At 38.7% G+C, this 19,695-nt stretch overlaps 1 protein-coding gene across 1 annotated transcript in view; it reads right to left on the bottom strand.

Annotated features, from left to right (window-relative positions):
• The window catches only part of ncanb (neurocan b), a 153,395-nt gene that overhangs the window by 67,877 nt on the left and 65,823 nt on the right, over window positions 1–19,695 (bottom strand). The window contains exons 10-12 of the mRNA XM_055164801.1: window positions 17,905–18,198; window positions 15,906–16,655; window positions 10,811–11,869 (exon numbers count right to left, since the gene is read on the bottom strand). Coding sequence (XP_055020776.1) covers window positions 10,811–11,869; window positions 15,906–16,655; window positions 17,905–18,198 — 2,103 coding nt within the window. The remainder of the gene's footprint in view (window positions 1–10,810; window positions 11,870–15,905; window positions 16,656–17,904; window positions 18,199–19,695) is intronic.

Raw genomic sequence — 19,695 nt, 5'->3', positions numbered from 1 at the left:
TACACTAATAATTTGTTACATTAAATAACAAGTTAAGTTGTTATTGTTGTTGTTTTAGTTGTGTGTTCATGCAGTTTCACACATTGCCTAGGGACTACAGCTGAAATTAGATTTATGAATTGTCCCAGTTGAAATAAACCAAAAAATTAAAAAAATTAAACAAGAGTTCCTGTTCTTTTCAAGTATTGTAATAGATTAGATTAGTATTCAGTGAAAAACAGGGACAAAAGATCTTTTAAAACCAGTGAAACTCAACATGCAATGGTTTGCAGTTGAGAAGCAAGCTCTAGTCCCAGCACAACTTTTAAAAACGGCAGCAACAAAATGTCTTATTTAAATGTGTCTCTTAAATCCTCCTTAAACCATATCTCATTTTGTGTGTCTTATTTACTGAGTGGTGCTGTGTACATATTGGCCACAGGAGACATACAGCTCTCTGCTCTTTAATTTTCATAACACTGCCACATAATTACTTCTGGCTGTAATTAGGACTATGACTATGCGGTTATTTGTGTAAAAATAGGATGACGCACAACTCCCACACCAAATAATTATTATGTTTTTGAAATAAATCATTTAATCAACATTTAAATGAAACTGAAAAGACTATATTCTGTCACTAAAAACTCATTGAGGTCATATGAACGTGGCTACAAATGTGGGGCACAGCTGCTGAAATAATGATGATTAGCTGTTAAAAGTGTGATAAATTACAATATCCGTATAGGCTTAACAAATGCATTGGTTCAGCTATCTCACAGGACCTTGCTGTTACTTTAACTATGTTGCATTTAATTGGAAAAGAGAAGCAGACTTTTGCACATTAAAATCCCTCGTCTACAAGTTTGTATTCCACTGTGGGTAACTATCAGGAAGCTGCGCTGACAACACTGCAGTGCTATTAGCAACCGAACTGGAGTTAGGACACAACGCTTTTGCCTTGAGACCTGTTTAAAACTTAACAAAGAAGACAAAGCACTTTGCACGACCTTGCTCTGCTCTTGCCATGGGGTAAAGCACTACTGAACATCCGCTGGGCCCCAAGCAAGGAATAAACAAGACTGTAATTTCAACTGGCCCTCATTGTGAAAAATATATGAATTTGTGAACGATTAAACAACGATAGAGCATGACTACATTTCTAAACATATATACTGTAAAATCTAAATATACAAGGTTAAAGGTGTTTCACAGTACGGTATCGAGTCCCATGGAGTCAAACATATTACGCCATTTGGCCAAGCTACAGGTCGGATCTTTGGAGAGGTGATGCCACTCACAGCAAGAATGTACATTTTTCAAGGTATTTCTGAGCTATAAAGATGCCTATAACTGAAGAAATGCAAAGTAGATAAGTTTAAGACGCACTGTGGATTAGTCAAAGCAATGAAAAATGAGGCAAGCAGGTGGCAGACATTCCATGAGTAAAGTTACATGGTGCACCTTTAAGAGCAAGGAAAATAACACGGTGTAACAAATCTCCATCAATACAGATAGTATGCAATATAGGAATAGACATAAAAAGAAATGAAAAACAAAACGAAACGATTATTTTAACATATTGTCAGTTGAAAGACAAAACATACTGAATTACATTTCCATACAAGATTTGTCATATAAGAAAACCTTTATCTACCCCACAGCAGGGAAATTGCACTGGCTGCCCATTAATTTCCCTAATCAGCTTGTGTATAACTCTCTCCAGTAGGTGTGTGGGGAATGCCATGTAAACCTGCCCCCCTCTCGCCTATCCCGCTGAAGACTGTGGGATGTGACTGAGCCTGGGGCCAAACTGCTCTGTCTACACTGTGAGGAATCCAAGAGTCCAGCAAACCCCAGCATGGTCTATTCATCCTTTGCTGCCACAAAACACCTCAATTTGAAACCATATGTGGTGATGTTAACCTTAGACAGACTGATATATGTGTCTGTGACAGCAACTGATGAATGAAAATATAAAGGGAGCGGCTATGGAGGTGATAAGCATAATACTCCCATCTATTTCTACCACCGACTATCAAAGGTGTCCTTATAAATATGCTCCCACATCCTTTCTCTTTAGAGCTAGCAGGTCTCTGTGTTGATGCATGGAGCTACAAGGCCTGATGTCTAGTTTCTTTGCAAAGATTAAATGAAGCATATTTTACAACACATTTAAATATATACATCTGCTTTAATATTAAGCTGTAATTTTAAAGAAGACATATACGTTTATTTTGACTGATTCATTCAGGTTTGAGAAAAAATATAAAAACAAAAATGACAATCCGCTGCTTGCTACAGTGAAATGCCAATGTGAAGAACCAAGGCATATCTGTTCTGCAGTTTTGAACATGAAATCAATGGTCCCATTTCAATTATGAAGGCATTTCAGACCAATTTTGTGGTTTACAATGAACCAAATGTAAAATGATGGACAAATTCAGTTTAATACTAAGTGCTTGAAAGAAGCATGATGTCTTCTGTAAGCACTTTGTCAATAGTGTATGAAGAAAAACACAGAATGGCATCTGATTTCAGACAGTGATTCTGGTCAAATAAAATATATCGGATGCAGAGGCAGAGACAAAGCAGGGCCAGTACATGGAGTAACTCTAGTGACAGTGTCCCATTCCTATAGCTCTATTATTTCTTAATTTTTCATTATTTCAATTTCATTATTTTATTTCAAAAGGTACATTGTGTAACTTTTCTAGTGGAGGTTCCTTCAAATGCTTTTCTCCATGGAAATGTTGTTGCTTTGTCTGAAATGTGCCACAGTATGACATTAAACCTTTCTATTTTCATGGAGACCAAACCAGACCAAGTTAAAGGTCAGCTCTGTGGAGAGGCGACCCCGCTCATGGACTGTTTTTCTAGGTATTTTGAGAAGTAAAACCACCTGTAATTTAATAAATGTAAGGTAGAGCTGTTTAATGCCATAATGTGGATTTTTGGCAATAGCATATCCATAGAAACAAGCAGGTGATGGTCCCCCGACAAAAAAGTTATATAATGCCCCTTTAAATCTAACTCCATCTTTTTCTCAAACATCCTCAAGCCCAGCTCAGTGTTTGTGAGACGCAGCTCTCTTAGCCACACCTGCTAGATCCGGACAGACAAGTGAAATAGCCTTTCATTAACAGGAAGCACATTGTTGACGTCTTATCTGATACGCCCTGAGCGCTGCTTGTACAGGTTAGCCACCCAACCCTGATAGAGCTCTTCGTCTCTCCCACGTAGGATTATATTCTGTGTGACGGCGCCCTACCAAGTGCCCTGTCTCTATCCATCTTTACCCACAATTCCCAATGGGAGGCCGAACAAGGTGATGTTGTTTGTTGCTCTGATAAAATGTTCAGGATCCCCCAGGCTGTAGCTTACGCAGACTACAAGGAAAGAGATAGATAGACAGAAAAGTAATGTATTGAACCTTACCAACAAATAAGGGTAAAAGACATTGGCATTGAAGGACAGACAGGAGGAAGAGCTTGAGACTTATGAGACGGTGGGTGAGGTGATTGAGATGGACTGTCACATTGTGGTAAAAAGTCAGATTCAGATCTATGGTCATGTACATAGAAAGGAAGCAATAGTACCAGGGTTGTCAAAAGTATTATAAATCAGATACTAATCAATAATAACACTAATATTGAAACTACATAATCACCTGAGCACTTATCAATACACATACGCATGACTAATTTGATCTATCCTTAATAGTTTTCTAATTATCTTAAATTATATTTAATATAGTTAACTATGAGAAAGTACTATTTTTGTGTTGAAAATAACATTTCTGTCTATGCCTGTTTTTTTGTTTCTAGATTTAATAAGAGCTTTTAAAAAAAATATTTTTGTGGTATCAAAATCAGTATCAAGTATCATTCCAATTTCTTTTAATATCATGACAACATTGATGAAGACAAATTTCAAAAATGCCAGGATGTAGGCTATAGGTTCACAGGCACATAAAAAAGAAGAGATGTATGGATGTTGTGAAGTGAGACTAGCTCAAGTTAGCCAAGGATGCAGGCATAATGGCTAAATGCATACAACTGAAAAAGAAGTCGATGAATGGTTGTGAAAGATCCATGGCCTAAAGAACAAGGTCTCGGCGTATCTCAGTGTTAGTAATGGGTAACATTTTGTTTAACAGTAGTCTTTTCTTATCTCTTTCACAGCTAAATGGTTTGGCTGCAATAAAAGAAGAAGATATGATGAAGCTGCAGTGACCCAACACAATCGCCCGAAGGTATAACCCTGTGCACATACAATACTTGCTTTTCACCAAGACAAAAATGTGAGAAAAATACAGAGGTCCTTTCATAAATAGACACATGTAATAGTGTGTATGGCCCTGGGTATGATTAGTTTTATACACATTACATAAGATGTTACATACATACTATGACAATGAACAATTCTGAAATATCTGGTGAGCATACAGCAATGTAAAAGACATAATATAGATCCTAAATTAAGACGAGTTCTGAATTATGAGAGATTGTGAATAATACCACATGTTACCTATTTTTTTTTCCCTTTGGTTGCCTTTGCATAGAAGCAGATTAAGAAAACTTCATAACAGTTCTCTCACTGCATAAAACAAAATAAATAATTCATAACTAAAATTATGTCTTTTACCTAAGATAACAAAAGTGCAACTTGGCAAAAATAGAAGTTAACACAGCACTTAAGTCTGGTCTTTGGGGAGCTACAAGATTAGAAAATATTCATAAAATAACAACAAAACATATATTATAATATCGCTGCAGTGTCTTGTACAAGCAACACTGAAGAGATTTCATCATTCATCAGCCATAATGGGAGCTCTGGGTCATGCCATCTCCAGAACAAAATACAGCGCCTGGGATGGGCCGCTCCAGGCTGAATAATCACCAGGTTTTGTTGTGTCAGAAAACATAATAAAGTATTTTTATGATGTGATAAAAAGAGCCATTTAAGACAGCTTTCTGTGGGTTTCTGAGCTTGCTGTACAATAGAAAAGCATAATTCTGATGCCTTTGCTTTATGCAGAAAGCTGTTTTACATTCACTGCAGCAGTTTTAAATCAAGGCTTTTCACAGCCCAAAATGCGCAACACTTTGATAACAGATACTAGCCTCCACCTTGCTACATAAAAACTCAAAATGAATTATTTAATCACCGGATCTCGCTCTCTAAATGTTTAAAACTACCAGCACTTTCCAGATGGGCAAATATTTTCATTTTATGTAACATTTTTATGGAACTCCACAAAGAATTAGACAGTGTCCTTCCCTTGTTCCAACGTGCGAGGCAAGGTTCGTCTCAGCATTAGAAACCACAATTTGCGACTGTTGTTCAAGATTATTAACAGTACGGCACAGCCACCACTCAAAAGGTTTGTCACATTATTATCTGAACAAACGACCAGAACAAGTTCCACGTGCAGTGGCCAGTGTTGCATACCTAAAGAGAAAACAGGTCTAGGCCAATCAGCATTCTCACTATAACAAAATGGAACAAACTACCAGCACATTTAAAACTATCCAATGACTTCAAAAAGTTTAGTGTTGTACTAAGAACATTAAGAATCATTAAGCCAACATTAAGTGCCATAATGTAGGAAAAACAACTTATAACTAACAACTAAATTGAACCTGATTAAGGACACAGACAGAGCAGGGTGGGATTGGGATAGCGATATTCAATGTCATTTTACTTTTTATAACTGTTTGTATATAGATTGCATTGTTTACACTATTTTTGTGTTTTATGTTTTGGCTGTCCCAGAGACTGTAAATGTAAATTAGCTCAGAGAGATGTAGTCTCGTACAAAGCATCTCTACAATGTTTCTTTGATTAATGCTCCTGTACATGGTCTCTGTAAAATAAACAAAATAAACAATTATACATCCATTGTGATTTACCGGTGACTGGTGCCAATACACATGACACTACACATGATAAAATATGATAACTACCTCCAATTATGTTCCTACTGGTAGTATAGGCATTTCAGTTCTATACCTGGTGTCTGACATTTTAGGGTGGAGTTTGCATGGTCTCTCTGTGCTTCAACAATTTTCCTCCAGACACTGTTTTCTCACATCACCCTGGACATTTTTAGCTAATCCTCCAACAAAGTAATCCTGACCAAGATCTGGGCTCAAAATCTGAAGATGGGTCCCTGGGTGCTGCTGACAGGTTGCCTAGAAACACTGGCTGAAGAATGCCCCAAAAAGAGAAAGAAGAAAGTATAAATATAAAAATTTTGAGCATACATGCACATAAGGGTAAAAACTCTGCTAGTGCTACATTTTATTAATTCAGGGCTGATCTGAAAAAAATAAAAAAATAAAAATAATTTATAATTCAGTCATACATCATTTTTGTCATACTTAATTACATAATTATCAACACTTGCCTCAGTGTAGATTCCCTGCTCTTTTTCAACACATCATTCATTGCAGCTTAACTGAATACAAGTCTCACTACTCACTCACTACATCCTGAGAGAGATGGTGCCCATGTGTCCCTTAAGGCACTCCCTTCACAAAACCCATTCACTTTATAAAGTAGCAGCCAATAGCTCACGATTAAATTCAGAGGGGGTGTTTGATATGGAAAATGGCAGCATTACACCGTCAAAAGAAATGAGAGGGAAAAATACTTGGGTACTACAGACAGGTGAGTGTCAAAAGGGCTTCTGCTCTTGAATAGAGAATGCAGTTTTGAATAGTCGTGTAAACCATCAAAATTTTATGGTATACTACAAGACAGAACAAGAAGCACTATAAGGCTGGATGTGAATGAAATTGGACACAAAAACCTAAAATGAAAGAAAAAAAAATCAAAGCGTAATTTTTGGTGATGTATTGGACACTGACAAATGGTTAGCTGAGGGTGAATGGTGGAAAAATGTGGATCAGACATGATGCCCTGGGTTTAAAAGTAAAATGAATTTGAGTTTTTTAGAGTTGAACATGTATATGTATTTATGTAACTCAACGTGACTTAAGATGCTGCCACTTATAACTTATTTAAGTTATTTGCAATTATTAGTTTCCTGTTTTACAAAATAAAGAGGTCGACAATATATAAGTATCATATTTGAATGAGAGAGTTCATGCTGAAGTTGGATACTGAATGAAACGTGCTATTGACTTTCCTGTCCGGCATTGAATTGAAGTTCAAGAGGCCATCCAAACATTATGGCATGTTGAACGACCATTGCAATAAGCTGAAGAGTTGTAAAAGTGACAGCCATTGAAAAGGAGTAGGCAGCAAATAGACTAGAAAAACATAAGAGACACAGAAATCAATAAAGTTCTATATGTAGCATCAAGTATGTAGCTTTCCTTGGACAGTCAGTCGACCCAAAAGGTCCATCTCAACATGTCTCTGCGGAGCAGCACGGATAACATGCAGCACTTGTCTACATCCATCCATGTCTTTGGACACACTTATATATCTAACCCGCCTCTCTAGCCCCTCATTTGGTTCTGGAGCAGGGAGCAGGACTTATGGATGAGCCACAGGTCTGATCCATCTTCGGGTCTGGACAAGGCTTTGGTCAAACGCTCATAACTCAGAGGGATCCTGCGGTCGGAGCAACACTGCCTGACAGAGGAGAAGAGGAGAGGGTAATTTACGGGCTGGACAGGCAGGGAGCATACTGTATCCACTGCTGGGGAGAGATGCAGCTAACATATGGATGTCAAGGCTGTGGCGAGATGGGAAGTGGTTTAACAGGTACAGGTGATGGAACATGTACCTGAAAGTGTACAGCTGTAATTGAATCCAGAGTTAATAAGAAAAGGCTTTCAGGTCACTGTTGGTTTGATGGGATAAGCTCAGTAGAAGGGGTTTACAGACAGCAGGGTTAACTTCTATTACAGTTCAAAGCATTACAACAAATGGCAGAATTAATTTATTCTATCCCACCTATTAAGGTTAGAAGTCACAGTTGGTTATTGCTATCCTGACAAATTTGAGCTTAGTGTAGTACAGGGCTGGTACAATATGGACAGTGCCTATATCCGCACTCTTGTACACTGAGCATAAAGGACAAAAACTGCTATCAAGTATGTAATGTTAAGTCAGTTCACAATTTTAAGTAGATTTTCTTCATTTAATATTTCTGCTGTCAACGTGGCGCTGCTTTTCAGGACTACAGCTTCTTGAAAAATAATTTTCCAGCGCTTAAAAGTGCATTGTGTGACTTTTCTGGTGGAGGATTTGTTATTGCTTTGTCAGAGATGTTTCACAGTATAGTATTAAACATTTCTATTCTTCATGGAGACCAAACCAGGCCAAGTTACAGGTCAGATCTGTGGAGAAGAAACCCCACTCAGAGCCAGAATGTTTGTTTTTCTCGGTATTTTTTGTGCTAACTACCTGTAATTTAGGTAGGTTAGGTATCGGAGAGCGGGTTAATGTCATACTGTGTAAGATTCCAGGCAGAACAAGGACATATCCATAGAAAGACGCAGCTGACGGACCCCCAACCAAAAAGTTACATAGTGCACCTTTAACTCAATTTTTTATCCATTCCAAACATAAAAACATAGGGAAAGATGTGCACAATCATGTCCCACCCATATTTGTTTTTTGGGGAAACATGAATAGAAATGATTTATATAATTTCCTACTGACCAGTGACATGTAAAATCTTGTCTAATTTGATTTCAGAAGGTGTGTGTTTTTTTGTAAACAAAGTAGGTAAACATCTGGTTTGAACAATAGGCTTAGAAATGTAGTTTCTCCAAAATGGCAATGCATGTATGACACAGAACATTTATTAACCTAATCTGAAGTATATGAAAACTAAATAAAGCAAAAAGTGACTCACAACTACAGCTGTGCAACTTTTTTGTTTACCATATCGAACCTTGTACTGTGGATAAGGACGTAAAAAGTGACATGTGCGATGGATTACAGAGGTTCTGGGTTGTCAACATGTTTGATACTTTTTCTTTATCTTTCTATATGTGTATGTTTAGGGAGCTTTTTTCTGCAGGGCTAAGAAAATGGAAAGCTGGTAGTTGCATTATATACTGGTCTTATCAGTGTGATAAATGACTACATAGTGAAGAGAGAAGCTGTGACTCTTCAGATAACGAAGGATGAATGAAGCAATAGGGAGGAATTGAGGAAGGAAAGGAGGGAAGGAGAGAGATTAGGAGGTACATTGTGCTCAGTGGAGGCTCATGGGACTTTGTTAGTGTAGTGTGTGATCATTGATTAAAGAGCTTTATGTACTTCTACCTACAGCACTAGGGAGGACACTCTCACCTCTGCTGTTCCTTCTGTCCATCCTCACGCCCCCTCTCTCTCCTCTGTCTCTATCTGAGTCGACAGCCAGGCAAGCCGCTGTAATTTTCTCTCAACTATAACTGACAACCACAAAAGGTCAGTGGAAAGGGAGGGGCCGCACACCTCTAATCACTCAACAAGGGAAGAGCACTTAGTCCATTCAAATGTCATCACAAAGGAAAGACTGATAAAGACTCAAATACACTTGTGTCCTCCGTGTCTGCCAGTCCTGCTCATTTTCTCATTTGTTTAACTGCCATCATTCATAGTCTCCCAAGTTCAATCAGGAAAGCTCTTTCATTCAGAACTTCCCCAAGACCACATTAGAAGTCATGCACTTTATATACTACAGCTGAATCAATGGTTACTATCTTGAGTTGCACACTTAAGAATTTCACCTTTACAATGTCAATGGATCCAATGCAAAATTATTGACTGGCAAAAAAAACGAATGTAATAACATATGACTCACGACACTTGAAAACAAGTGAATTTATGAGATTAAAGAAAGGAAGAACTAGTTATAAATTCGGTTGAAATCTGGCTCCAAAATAGCCTCTGGTATACCTGTTATAGAACTAGTATACGTTGTATATTTATGTTGATCTACAGTAGCTAGCATAATCATACACTACAAACTCAGTTTCAGTACTCATTTTGGGCAGCTTGATAAATGATCTGCAGCAAAGTTTTTAAAAATGTATGATGGACTCTCCAAACGCCAGGCGCTCTGAACAATGTGGTAATGCGCAATAAATGTACTTAACAGTCCTGTAGGGCCAATATCAAACCCTGCCTTTTGTAAGGTTATGGCCACATGAGCCCCTGCAAACGATTTATGTGTTTGTGCAACATACTACACAAACTCACAGCTGTCGCAGCTATGAATACAACATCAACACAAGACAACCCTCTAGAAAGATCAGGATTGCCAATCCCACACACCATTTAAGACAAAGCGATATGTAGCACTCAAGCATGCCATTATTTAACACATTATAAAGACAAGAACAATAAAAAATGCAATAAAATTTAATGGGTCGGCACATCAAGTGAAGCCGAGGAAAGGGAAACTTAAAAAATAACTCCCCTCTTGCACATTATTAGATTAGTAGAAGGTCTCTCTGTCTTGTATTCGCTCGAAAAAGCATTGGCCTACTAATTACTAAACTAGGACCTGGTTGTTCTGGCATTTTGGAGCTGTCTGTGTACCAGCTCAGGAGCAGAAGAGAGAGGGGGAGAAAGGAGGAGGAGGGGGAGAAGGCTGGATTAAGAATACATGATGAGTGCTGGGCCGGAGAGCAAAAGCATGTAGACTCAAACAGCTAGAGACAGCAGGCACAGTAAGGCAGAGCAGTGGATTTTCAGAGCTCAAGTTAATGCAGCTGACTCTAACTGTACTACCCCTTCCCTTAGGATACTGTTAGCATGATGATGGTTCTGCCCCGTGCTAAGGTGAAAATTACACAAATTGATGCTGATTAGATAATCGCTTTGAATCAAGACGCCATTACAGACAGTGTCATACCTGAAGGGATGAGTCCGAACGCCCAGTTGGGAACCAGAAAGCTAAATGGTTGGTTCGTTTTGTCTTTATTGTTGTCAGTCGATTCCACCGTTTTCTTTTCTTCAGATTTTTTAAAAGGTGTCCACTTACTCCCCACTACAAATGACTCAGACACAGCAGATCTAGACTCCATTTGGGTAACACTAAGGCGCACCTCTGAGGCCTGTGTGGTGAGCTGAATTATGTCTGTGCTTGTCTCGCGGTCAGTGGAGTAGGAGCTGTCCCCTGGTAGCACCCATGAGATTGAGATAGACTCCTCTGTTGGGACCCTGACAGCTGGGTTTGGTGCAGTGGTAGGGTCTGTCCTCTCCATTTCTCTAGTCGCCGTCACTGCTGTAGTAGTCAGCACTTGTGTGGAGACCTCACTTGACTTGCTTTGTTGGGCCAGTGTTAGTTTAGTGTTTTTTGGAGTAAAAGCAGAGTTCAGTACACTTCTTGTCTCTTCTTTGTGTTGCTCAGTTGGTCTGCGCACAAAAAGGATCTCCCCTTTGGCCTCTTCAGATGGGGGGCCCTTAGGCGCAGTGGTGGGCTGCTCTACTAGCTGCCAACGGGACAGCGTAGTGTGTTCTGCCACGGTAACAACATCGTTCATGTCTTCACTCAGGTCAGACTCCGAACTCTCATTGCCTTTTAGCTCAAACATCTCCGCTAAAACATCCTCTCTCGCACTCCCCTCTGTGTCACTCTCCTCCTCTGAAGGTGGACGATTTGCCCCCTCCTCCTCTTCTTCTTTACCTTCGCCCGAGTAGTTTTCTGGGTTGTCGTGTTGCCTTGATATGGGCATGGTCATAATTTCTAACGGGGCGGCTTTGGCTTCCATAGGTTCCCAGTGGGGTTGGAGTTTCCCCACATAACCCATATTTCCAGGGGGACCTAGTTTAGAGGCGCGCATTGATTTGATGGCCCAGCGGAACTGACTGCTGGGGCCGGGGCTGAAGGCGGGCCCTCCCCTGGGACCCTGTGGGCTGGACACTTTGACAGAGTGCGGAGGTGGTTCAGTGGGGGCAGATGTGGAGAAGTCTGTAGGGAACAAAGAGACAGAGAGCACTTATTAATAAGGCTTCATTACAGAAGAGCTGCAGCGGGGGTGGCTTTAATTTTATGCATAACGAATTAGATGTGAGACAAAAGACTGGTTTGGAATGGACTACTGAAACTTTAAGTCAAATATGTATTATAATTATGTAAAAAATGGATGGAATAATTCCCATTCTTAATTTGCTATTTATTTATTTATGTATTCATTTTTCTCTTTCTTTCTTTGAATGCTGAACACAACAAGCTACTATTGTTACTGGGTTTGCCCTACCGGTTTTCAACTGGCCTTTAGGTTGGTTGGCCAGTGCTTAACCGCCATGACCTCCACCACCACCACCACCACTACCACCACAGTGAATAAAAATTAAATTAACTATATATAATTTTTGAAGCATAGCATTTCATGTGCTTAAACAAAACAACCTGACACATATTCAAATCTAAAAGTAATGTGGATAGTTTTGTGGTTCTGATACAAATTATACACTTTCTTAGAAGCTTACTTTTGTGGTAGATTCAAGGCAATTTCACACCTCTCTCCCTGGTTTCTGTTAGCCTGTGGAGTCTTTGCCTGAACAAACTCCATTAGGAATACTGCACAGCATGTAGTGAGGAAAACCTTGTGGAAAAAACCAGTAGACCACTTGAAACGTGATAAGCAAAACAACTCTCTCCATCTAGACCTGTTTATTTAGATGAAGTGGGCCGCTGTACTTTATCTGCTTACAGTCTTAAACCAGAGACTGTCTACATCATCAATAATTCACTTTCTGCATGTGTGAGTCATGGCCAGTGTGTCTTTAGAGCAGTCAACTTTTTCTTGCTCCTTCCAGTTTACGTGTGAAAAATACAAAACTGCAGAAGGGGGCAAGCTGCATCAAGACATGAAATGTATACACATATGTCATTAAATATTGAAGGATCTGTGAATTATTGAGTATGTCTGGTATTGTGCCTAAGTAAGGTTTATCAGCCCAAGGTTAATTTCCATAAAATCATGTAGAAGTGCATAATTGTCCTATCAATAATCCGAGTAGCTAATTACATACTGTTACGACACTCAGATTGAAGGCAGAATAATTAAAAGCATTAATCTGGGCAGATTGTCACCATAATGTTTGAAAATAAAAACAAGACAATTAAAGACAGGTTTAGTGATTTTCTGATTTTACATAGAGAGCTATACATTTGGGGAATATGTTTAGATACACTGTGCGTAGTTTTAGACAGGTGTGAAACCATACTGTTAAATTAAAGCAACAGTACGCAACATTTTAGCCAAAACAGGAAACAATAGATTTTTTTTGTGTTTTTTGCACTGGAAAACTTACTGCAAGTGGTTTTGCATCTCCAAAGACTGCTCACTGACACTTTCTTGGCTTAAAAGGAGGCCGTCCTGATGCTTACTTCCAAGAAAAATAGTTCCTTTCACTATAATCTTCCATAGTATATGGTGTGTAAGAAGTATCTAGATTCATGTACAGCATTTCCAAAGTTAATTCTACAGGCTTTGGTTCAAGGACACAATTAAAAACTAACTAGCAAATCCCTTTATTACTGGATGCTTAGAAGAATTGAATAATGTTTTGAGATTTTTTCATATATATTCTTTTGGGCATGCTGAGGCAGGTACTGACAATGGCCAAAGGGTGATTGAAGCTACAACACTTCTGCTTATGTTCTCATATGACATCTAAAAAGACAGTGGTGAAGTGATTGTTCTGACCATGTGTTTTATGTCAATCACTTTACAGGTCAGACTCTGTATTTTTCACATTTTGGAGTCCTTTGTCTAAAGTTCAAAGGGTTCAAAATGGCAGAGTGAATTTACTTAGAGAAGCGAGAACTTAGTTGTAGCCTGCGGCGCACCATTAGGCAGATAATTCATTCCACTGATGATACGGTAAGGGAAAAATAACATCTTGGTGCACATTTCCATCTCACCAACATAAAAGAAGAGTAGCATCATGGCTGTTCTTCTATGGCTCTGCTCCTCCTGATCATTACAGAGCACCTTCAGAGAGCTGCTTCCTAATTGGCTCAGACAGAGACGGAGGTGAGAACGAGCCCAACCTTCGCCGTAATTGGACACAGCGGTGAATAATGCATGTGGACTAAAGCTGGGGTTTTTATTAATACTATTTGAAAGAGGGGGAGGGAGGGGGTTCTGTGGTGGTTGTAATAGAAAAGTGTTGATAGCAAGCTGCGAAAATCAGTTTCATGGAGTCAGCCGTTTTGGTTGCATCAAGCAATTTTCATTACAGGTGTTCAACAGGTTTAAGCAAGCTAGAACTTATACAGTTTGTTGTCAAATTACAACTTGTCCAAAATTTTCCGCTGACAGAGGGATCAAAAGTGTTCTTTCTGCTAACCAATTCATGCTGTAAATAGGAATACATGAATGAAAAAAGAAAATAAAACATCAGTATGCCTGTATTTCAATTTGACTTCCATGTACAATCTGTAAAGAAACAGATTGCATTTGTGCTATGCTATCTACTTGAATATTATAGATTTCACCTTGTACATATGCGTTATTCTGAACCAAATTTCTTTTTAAAAATTTAACCAAAGCTGTGCAGTTACATCAGGACCTCAATATAGTCTTTGAAAAATATAAAAAATTTATACTGAAGAATTTCTCGGGGACAGCAGCTGAGAATGGTGACCTGTTGACCTGTTCTTTCTGTGGTGTATTAAAGTGCACTATTTCTCAGAAGATTCAGTCCAGTCTTTTTCACAGCTACACAAAACACTGAACTCTTAGGGTACGATTATATGATGACAGTCTGTACAGAAGACGCAAAAGTGGCTTTGCATCTTCCCTTTTTATTCTGCGTTTAGACAAATGTTTTCAGGAGGAAACCTTAATTCGATTGGGTATGCATGCCAGGCAGCTAGGAGACATAAGGTGGTGATGTATTTGATGTAAACACATATGCAACGTGAGCGGATCTGACCAGAGTTTTGCGTCTTGGGCAGTGTAGATGGAAATGCTACGGCGGAGCATATTCAAGATTTCCACTCTGGAGGGTGGTTTCAGATTTTTGCGTTTTTAAGCCCCAAAAACGCGGTCACCGTCTAAATGAGAGGCACTTCCAATAAAATATTTTGTTGTTTTTACCCGCAGGCGTTCTCGTGTAAACAGGCCCTTAAATTGAATTTTAGTGACAGCTATTTTATGCACTTAGGTGTAATGACAGCATTTATACCAGTGATTCTAAAAGGGTGAAGAAAGACCACGAAGAGAAAATCAGCTTCTGTTGGTGGTGCTTTGAAGAGGTGCTATACTTCTCAACCTGGAATAGAATTGGAAGTTATCCCAGGTTGATGTTTGTTTAACCATTTGTTTAGACCCAGATGTATGGTTAAGTCCTAGTTAAAGTTTATTTTAGCTTAGTTACTGACTGTTCATTTCAAGTTATATTTATATTGTATTTATTGTTATTTTATTTTTGTCGAATCTCTCTTAGTCCTGTTAGCACAATTTATTCCTTAGTGATACTTTAAAAGTTGTTTATTGTCTGAGGTGCAGCTTTTTATGAAATGTTAAGAGTCACTTGCCTACTCTAATGTACTGCAAATTGCCGCTGGCGAAAAGGCGAATTTGTGAAGCATATCTACTTCACACTGAGCCAAAATCTAGTTAATATTTATGATATGACTGAAGCGTGGACAAGGCTCTTTGTCAATAAATCTGAAAACAGAGGAAAAACACTCTCCTTTACGACAATTTGCATGTATGGCGCTGCGCTACAGCCCTTGTGTTTGCTTGCAATTACAGTTTAATTAAATTTACGTCTCTACTTCAAATTGCCCTGCGGAGGAATATATTACAGCATCCTTGAGGGGAAGAGATGAGAGAGCGGAATGCCGAACTGGTTTAAAAAGCATGACATAAATATATCCTGTATTTACCAGTGGCACGTGAACACACCATATTGCAAATGAATACTCCAAATGGTTCTTTTCAATTTCAAATCAGTTAGTGAGTGTAAGGGTGAAGTAGAGGACAAACCATTAGCTGTGGTGCCAGTAGCTGCTTCTTCATGTTGCATGCTGCTGTCCCTTTGCTCTGTGTTGTGAACAGCAGGCTGCAGTTTTACCAGCGGCATCACCTCCTTCTCCTGCTCAGACAATCCCTCTTCAGAAGACTCTATTCCGTTTGTAGAGGGGTGAAAAGAAAAGCCCCTATGCTCAAGTATTGCATTGTCCAAACTTCCCTTGTCTGTTTTGGGCTCACTCAGATTATTACTGGGCATCTCGGTCAATACATGGTTCTCTGTTGCTTCTTCTACAGGCATTGACGTTCCTACTTCTGCATCCTCCATTGCCTTGTCTCCAGTCAGGTACCTAAAAGGCTTCATTAAAGTATGGACAAAGTCAGCTAGTACACTGTTGCTGCTCTGGGGGTGTTGAGCTGAAGATGTTGAAATGTTGGCTGAATGCCTGTCTTCTTCACTGTCTTCTTCTCTAGCTGCACCACCATGGCTTTCAATGTTCTCCTGCTCTAATAGGCCTAAAGCATTGGAGTTACTATCAGGCATTAGATGAATCATGACATGCTCCTCGGAAATCTCAGAGGAATTGTCAGTATCTGCTACAGAGCGGATATTTGAGTTTTCCAAGTTGACAAGACCTGTCCAGGATGAGGTCTCAGCATAGGGGGAGCTTCTGTGGGTTTCACCGACTGACGACATGGTTTCTTCCTCTGGTTTGGAGGCCTTGTACACAGCCTCTACTGCTTGGACTCCGAGTGGCTGGTGGGCTGAAACACAATAACAGTATTTTACCGCAAGCAAATGTACTATTTCAACTGACCTGCCTTATCCGCCTGACAACAACACAGAGTAAAATTCCCACACTGCTCCAAGGGCTGTAAACCTGTCATTTCTGCAGGAGCTTTATGCATTCATCACAAGTCTTGAAAGATGTAACATTTTAAGCTACATAGTTCTTGTTCTACATAATTCTTGCACTAATGCACTACCTTTTCCCTGATCATTTTTGATATAGTGGCTGACCACTGCCGACCACAATTTGCACTTTGTATCAGATAAAACATCCTTCAACTCCTCAATATCTTTGCTAAGACATTATTATGATTATGCTTTTTTCCAGGTATATAGTATAAATTTGTTGCTCACTAGTATGATCTACAGAGTATGATCCAGCAGAGCTATTTTTACAATGGAAGTCAGGTGACTCCTTTCTTTTATTAAGTCTTTTTAGACCAATATTGTGATTTAAAATGTCCGAAATATAACATGATGATCCACAAGTGTCATAGATTATAACTATTTAGCCGAACACGCAAAAGTAAAAAAGGACAATATGACAACTATAACATATCTGACATGCTATAACATTATTTCATATTGATATCAACAAGAAACACAGTTTTTTTTTTACATTTGCTTATACTGTGTCCAATCCACGAAGAGATGGATGAATATGCAAGCTTCCTCACTTCAGTTATCAGTGGTCTCTGTATTTTCAGACTTGTATATATTTCTTATCCACTTTCAGAAAATGGAAAATAGCAATCGGGACAAGAGATTTTAATGGACATGTTATTGTTTCCTGTGAGGCGTTGATGGCTTAAATATTAATGTAAACATCGTCGCCGAATGCATGAAGAGCTTTATTTATCATGTGTTTGTTTTGACAAATGCATGGCCCCTCCCCTCCTGCTGAGTCTGTTTGCCTAAAGTGATTAGGTTATGCAGATGTTTTGCTTCAGTGAAGATATTACGGCTCAAGAGCGTGAAAGATGAAACTGTCATTCTGTCTGTACAATTACAATGGGCAGAAGTATATTGCATTTTCAAGTGGGGCCTGCTTGTGCATGTGAACTAGCTGTAAAAAATATAAGGTGAAAAATATCTATTGAAAGGGACTAGTTGGCTGCATTTCTTTCTTTTGGGGTTTTATTCAGTAAGGCAAAGCATATGATAATAATAAATAATTATACAAAAAATATTAAAAGGAGAGAAATAACTTGGAATTTCATTTACCTCCAAAACAGAATGCATCAAATAGTGCAGTAGTATCAGGAAATCCAGTTCGGTTGGGGTTGCTGTAAACTGTCCGTACTCCGGGCTCGTCTCCTCCACAGTTTTTCCGGGGAACGTTGATGGGGTAGCGCACGCTGCCATCTGCTAGCCAGCCTGGGTCACACTGGTCCAGTCCGGCCTGCCATGCCAGGTACAACTGCCCCACTGTAGCCAGCTGAGCCCCCAAAGAGTGACAGTGAGTGGAGGCTGTGGCCAAGTTTAGCTTCTCTGGCACGGAGGTGTGGAAGACATCACCTGCCAAAAGAACATTTAGAACTAGCTCAATTTACTTGTCTGGTAGAGAATCTGTCACTTGCTCGTCCCCATGGAGATGTTATTACTTTGTGTGGAATGTTCCATGGTATGGCATTAAACATTTCTATATACTATAGATTCTTCTGCACTTAAATGTAAAATCTTTAAAAAAAAAATAGCTTGATCTTTTTCTTCTTACTGAGAGTAGGGTTGCATCACCAGATTTTTATTTTTTTTTATTTTTTATGGAGATCAATAAGTGTTATGCTATGCTGTGGAACATTTAAGACAAAGCAATAACTTCTCTACGGAGACAAGGGGATGGCAGAACTTTTACCAGCACCTTAAACGATATGGACAAATCCTTTATTTGAGATGGAGCCCAGCATTTTGTTTAGTAATCTAAAGAGGATGCTGTAATGACAGATGAAATTTCTATATTGGATACAAATATGTATTTACTTTTTACTCCAGCTGGATGTTTTGACATGATGTCAAATGTGAACACACTTTTACTTTTCTTTTTAATTACATTCAGATGAATTCATTTAAATGCAGTTTATAAGCCAACTAAACTGGACTGAAGCAATATATTGTAGTTTTACAGTGACAATTAAATTATGTTTTAAAGTCTAGTATTATACTTGTTTTGCTGGCTTCTGCATTTTTAAAAGATATTGTAGCTGTGCCAACTTTGGACTGTCATTGTGTTTTGTTTTTTTTTTACTTAGAAGCTGCTGTGCCTGGCAGGCTCTTCATTTCTTTTGTTGGCTTTGTTGAAGATGTAGCAACTCTAAGATGAAAGAAAAGTCACTTGAATATAAATATATTTATATTTTTGAGGTTTGTAATAAACAGAAATAAACAAAAAGACAACTCTAATTCAAAACAGGTGTGTAAAGTAAGAGAACAGCTGAACCAATAAAATGTGATGAAAGTTCATGTAGATGAAAATGTATGGAGTCTGCTATCACAAATCCAGTGAACAAACAAGATAAGTATTTTAAACATCTGGATATGTTACAATGACAACAAGAATTAGATGCTTAAATGAGCCTATGGTTGTGGATTTCATTTAAAAGCTTTTAGTCACTGCATGCAAAAGAATAAATATTGGATCAACTGACATAAACAATGCCCAGACTTTGTAAAGATCTTAAGAAGCTGGAAATAATACAATACAAGACTCCACCATAAACACTGACTTTATAATTTCAGCTCTTGGTTATTTTCCCAGTCAAAACACCAGCGATCAATCACATAGTCATTTTCTATTGTTAGAGGGTAATTATCTCCTGATTACTTTAATCAGCTGCTTAATTGCACAGAGTGTAACAAACACTTGTGTGTGTGAGACCTACAGGTGTCCATATGATCTGAATCAGTCTCACACAGAGACTTTAATGTCCCTCAAATAAACTGTGAAATAATAACAATAAAATATAACTTATTTTCATTATGGTTTCAAATTCCCAAAATATACAAGATTATAATACT

This window comes from Boleophthalmus pectinirostris, unplaced genomic scaffold (genome assembly GCF_026225935.1).
Source record: "Boleophthalmus pectinirostris isolate CB_2022bp ecotype Guang Dong unplaced genomic scaffold, ASM2622593v1 HiC_scaffold_7, whole genome shotgun sequence".
NCBI lineage: Eukaryota > Metazoa > Chordata > Actinopteri > Gobiiformes > Gobiidae > Boleophthalmus > Boleophthalmus pectinirostris.
Note: the sequence above shows the minus strand (reverse complement) of the source record. Positions and strands in the feature narration are given on the sequence as shown.